Source organism: Tarenaya hassleriana, unplaced genomic scaffold, assembly GCF_000463585.1.
Source record: "Tarenaya hassleriana unplaced genomic scaffold, ASM46358v1 Cleome626, whole genome shotgun sequence".
Lineage (NCBI taxonomy): Eukaryota > Viridiplantae > Streptophyta > Magnoliopsida > Brassicales > Cleomaceae > Tarenaya > Tarenaya hassleriana.
This window is the reverse complement of record NW_010968777.1, coordinates 18440-23180: the sequence shown is the minus strand read 5'-3', so window position 1 is coordinate 23180 and position 4741 is coordinate 18440. Positions and strand designations below refer to the sequence as shown.

General features: G+C 34.9%; 1 protein-coding gene across 1 annotated transcript; it reads right to left on the bottom strand.

Annotated features, from left to right (window-relative positions):
* Positions 1-2207: 2207 nt before the first annotated feature.
* On the bottom strand, positions 2208-3393 carry LOC104800004 (glutathione S-transferase F8, chloroplastic-like). The gene is made up of 3 exons (XM_010522702.2): positions 3183-3393; positions 2971-3019; positions 2208-2675 (listed from the first exon to the last, which is right to left on the bottom strand). The coding sequence occupies exons 1-3, from the start codon at positions 3330-3332 to the stop codon at positions 2242-2244; spliced, it is 633 nt and encodes a 210-aa protein (XP_010521004.1). The 5' UTR covers positions 3333-3393; the 3' UTR covers positions 2208-2241.
* Positions 3394-4741: the final 1348 nt, after the last annotated feature.

Genomic DNA, 4741 nt, shown 5'->3' with positions numbered 1-4741 from the left:
CGGGCCCACGTCGGATCGGTCAACTCGTTTTTTTTAACCAAATAACGCTATGGACGAATATGGAACCATTTAACAAGTTCAGAATTTAATGCGTTCAATTTTGCAAGTTTGGGAATTAATAGGCACCTCTACAAGTTTAGGAATTAATATTACTCCAGAATACAAGTTCAGGAATTTTTAGGGTTTTTTCCCCAAAAATAAAAATAAAAGAAATATCGATGCTACGATTCACAATGCAAGCACTATGGTCCTAAATTAAGTTAAACCAATTGAATTAACAAAACATTTAATCAACGGTTCGTTTTTATCCAAAAACCTATTTATTTATTTATTTACTTTGTTTTTATTCATACAAAGCTTTTATTTAATTATTATTTACCTTGTTTTGTTTTGACAAATTAGTGGTTCTCATTTCCGGGTCAATGCTAAATTGTACTCAAATAATTTTCTTCGTTCTTTCTACTCTTCCTAACGAGATTGAAAATCATATTAAATCTCATATAATTTCTACGATAAATGAATATTTATTCAAAAGAACAGTTCAAAATTTTATTTTCATCCACAACTTGAGAAAAAAGAAATACAAGTGGAAAAAATATTCATTTGAATGTTGAGACTTTTTTGGCAATGTTATTAGTTTCTACTGGAAAAATATTTTTAAAAAAATGCATGTCTTAATTAAACATATAAGTTTGGTGGGTCCACGTTATTTATCCCTTTCATTTTTTCCGAAATTTTCTTACAGAAATTTAAATAATATATTAGTATAATTTGTCTGTTCCTCCGATTAGTCCAAACATTAAATTACAAAAAGAAAGTTTGAAATTTTAAAATAATAAAGATAACAATAAAAAAACCTAAAAATTACTAAATTTATAATTTGGAATAATATTAATTTCTAAACTTGTAGAGGTGTCTATTAATTCCCAAACTTGCAAAATTGAACACGTTAAATCCTGAACTTGTTAAATGGTTTCATATTCGTCCATAGCGTTATTTGGTAAAAAAAAAAACGAGTTGACCGATTCGACGTGGCTCGCCACGTCACGCGCCACGTCGGATAGGTCAACTCGTTTTTTTGACCAAATAATGCTATGGACGAATATGAAACCGTTTAACAAGTTTAGATATTGTTTTTATTATTATGTTATAATTGATTTCTTTAGAAAAAGATCACCAATATAAAATTCAACGATACACATATTCTTTCACGGTTTAACTTCTTTATACAAATAATATAATGATTAAATAATTTAATTTTTCTAATATATTTTTTCTATATTAAACAAAAATATGACATTTTTTATAAACATTTATATCAATAAATTTATAAAAAAATATATTTAATATAAAAAAATAATGCGCCGGTCTTTTCCTAGTTTTAATAAATAATAAAATTCAAACGTGTAGTACTTAAGTTTTTTTATGTATTATTTTATTTAAGTAAGATTAATTTAAATAGTACAACTGATGCGAGACATTATCAAAAATACTCTTATTTTGCTATTTGTACTTCAAGACCTACCTTTGTGACTATGTGACCAAAATATAGTGTGGTCACATATTGATCTCATTGTTCATAACGTTAAATTTATGATGTTTTAATCAAATGATTAGTAAGATATACAAGGTATGAACATAATGAATTAGTGTGATCACCATAAATTTAACGTTATAATCGATAAAAATCAAAATGTGACCATACTATATTTCGATCACATTGGTCACATGTGACCAGGGTAGGTCTTGAAGTAGAAGTAGCATTTTAAAGGTATTTTTGATAATGCCCCAATTAAAAATATTTTAAAAATGATTAGTATTATATATAATAAAATGATGTCTTTTTTTTTAATTTAAACTAAATCGCAATCGTAATCGCTCTCTTTTTTTAATTTAAACTAAATCGCAATCGTAATCCTCTCAACCAGTAGTTATAAATCGCAATCAATCACAATCGCTACCAACGGCAGTTTTTCTACCCGTTAGTACCAATCACCTAAAATCACCATTTCTACCAGTTCGTACCAATCACCTAAAATCACCAACAAACGCATTGTAATCGCCCGCAATTGCCGCGATTGCGATTCCACCGGTCAACTTGGTACGGACACAGAAAGACGACAAAAGTCATATAACTTCTGGAAAAGGGAAACAGAACAACACTCGTCACAAACAAGGATACATCTCTCTCTCTCAGTCTCTCTCTCTCTCTCTCTCTCTCTCTCTCTCTCTCTCTCTCTCTCAGTGCGGCTTCTGCAGGGCGAGAACCTTGGCCCAGGCCTCCCTGGCGGTGATCTTGGCGACCCATTCACTGACCTTGGGGCGAGCCTGGAAGACCTTCTTGGAATCCGTGGCCATCAGGCAATGAACCGCAGGTAGGTGGTGGAGGTCAGCCAGTGTGAAGCAATTACAGGCCAAGTACTCGGACTCACCTAGCCGCTTCTCGTAAACGTCTAGGACTTTCCCCAGCTTCCCTTCAAGCTCTTCCGCAGCTGCAGGGTCCGTGCTCATCCCGAACATGGGCTTGTAGAATCGTTCGAAGGTCAGCTTCATGGCCACCGGTTCAAACACCCACGGCCTTGTGGCAGCCTTCACAACCTTGTTGCCAGGACAGAACAGCCGGTTGCCTTTGTCGTTGTATTCCTCGGCTATGTACTGTGTGATAGCCCTTGATTCTGCATTGACACAGCACTTGATATCTTAGCAGCGCAGGAAGTATTTTCCTCTTTTGATATGCCAAGCAATCGTTACTCTATCAGAATCTAAGGATATAAAATTAAGACTGTAAGCACAAACAAGCAGTCGAATCGATAAAGTCATCAATCAGTTATGTTCATGGACAAGATTGGTTTCACTAATCGCCGTTATAAGCGTGCAAGGAGTGACAGATCAACAACCATCGGGATACTGTCGTTCATTGCAAATCAAAAATTGGTCAGAGCATAAGATCGGGATTAGTCAAGGACTCACCGAAAAGCTTCACATCACCGTCGTCAAAAGCCGGAACTTGACCAAAAGGCTGCATTGAAACGAAGAATATCAAATTAGACACCAATTCTCGCCAAAACCTAACGCCTAGGATCGAAACCAGTTTCCAATCGCCACGAAACCAGTTTCCAATCGCCACGGAAACAGGATCTCATCTCAGATTAAGCCAAAACAGATGATCGGAGATTGCTTACGTTGCGGGAGATGTGGGGCTCTTGCTTGTGAGCGCCGGAGCTCGTATCGACGGGGACCAACTCAAACTCGAGGCCTTTCTCGTAGAGAGCAGCGAGTGCGCGCATGGTCGCCGTCGAGAGAGGGACTCCATAGAGCTTGATTGCTGCCATGATCGATCGGGAAACGAGGCAGAGGATGGATGACGAATCGAGAAGAATGTCGTTGGCGACGGAGAAATTGTGCCGAGAAAAATAAAAATGGCGCGTCTCTTTATATAGGAGGAGGTGAGCAACGTGGAATTTTATTTCTTCTAGAAAACTCTACGGATGTCCTCAATTTTAGTTTCTATTTCGGGTAAATGATCATTTTTTATTTTCCCTTGTATAATATATAATTGGATAACATTTTTTCGCCGAATATAAAAGGAAAAAAAAAAGATAATGCCGCGATAATGCTGACAAGCTAAAAATAGGGTAAATAGGCTTACTACTTGAGTTCAACCATCGTCAACATTTTTCGCATCCTATTTTTGTGCCATTTCTGTTTGTTGTGCCAAAAATTATCTAAAAAAAAAAGTGAAACGATCAATTATACAAAAACATGTAATTAGATTAAATATAACATATGGAAGCCTTTTAAGATATTCAAAGTTTATCCGATCCATAAATATCAGATGCGGTATATTTTTAATAGGTTTGTTTAAATATTCCTCCCTTTATTTTTATCTCCTCTTGTAGTTGTGACAAGTCACATCTATATAAATGCATTTCTTTTAACTATATCATCAACAGAGAAGAAAATTTATTTATTTATTTTTTGTATTATGTTTTGATGTTGTCTGATTATTAAATTTTTTTTTTATAATTTCATCCAATTATATTTTTCATATTACCAAAAAAATATAGATGAATGACTCTTTCTATATTTGGGTTTAAACCATAAATAAAAATATTCTTTATATATTCTCATATCACTGTTCCATCCAAATTTGATATTTAGATATTAAATTTTAATCCTCAAACTTGACCTATAGAAAAATTACGATTTTAATACTCGGCTTGATATAACATCTCTGAATTTTATTTTTTTTACTTTTCTTTATTCCCCAATTAGGCAATCACAGTCTAAGACTCACTTGGACATGGAAATCTGCATCATGGACACGCCCATATATACACATATATCCCTATCTACACTACGTTGCGTACGTACACATCATTAAGGGTTTAAGGATCGGCGTACTACGTAAGAAGAGAGAACACACTATAAACAGCGATGCATCAGGAAGTTAGAACACAGAAGGCGGGTTCAGGAAGTTGTGATACTCGAGCTGAGTCATCTCTCCACCATGCACCGGATCAAACTGGCATCTGTAGAAGCTGCATCATCAAACAGAGCTCCGGTCAACAACACAAACCCGACAAGGGAAGATACACAGACACATATTTTGCATATATATATATATACATATAGATGCTTTTCTTGGTTCCAGGAGACATACAAGTTTGGAGAATTTTCCCGAGACAATTTCCTTTGTGATGTTTTTTACTTACCTCCCATCCATGCCAAGAATTACAAC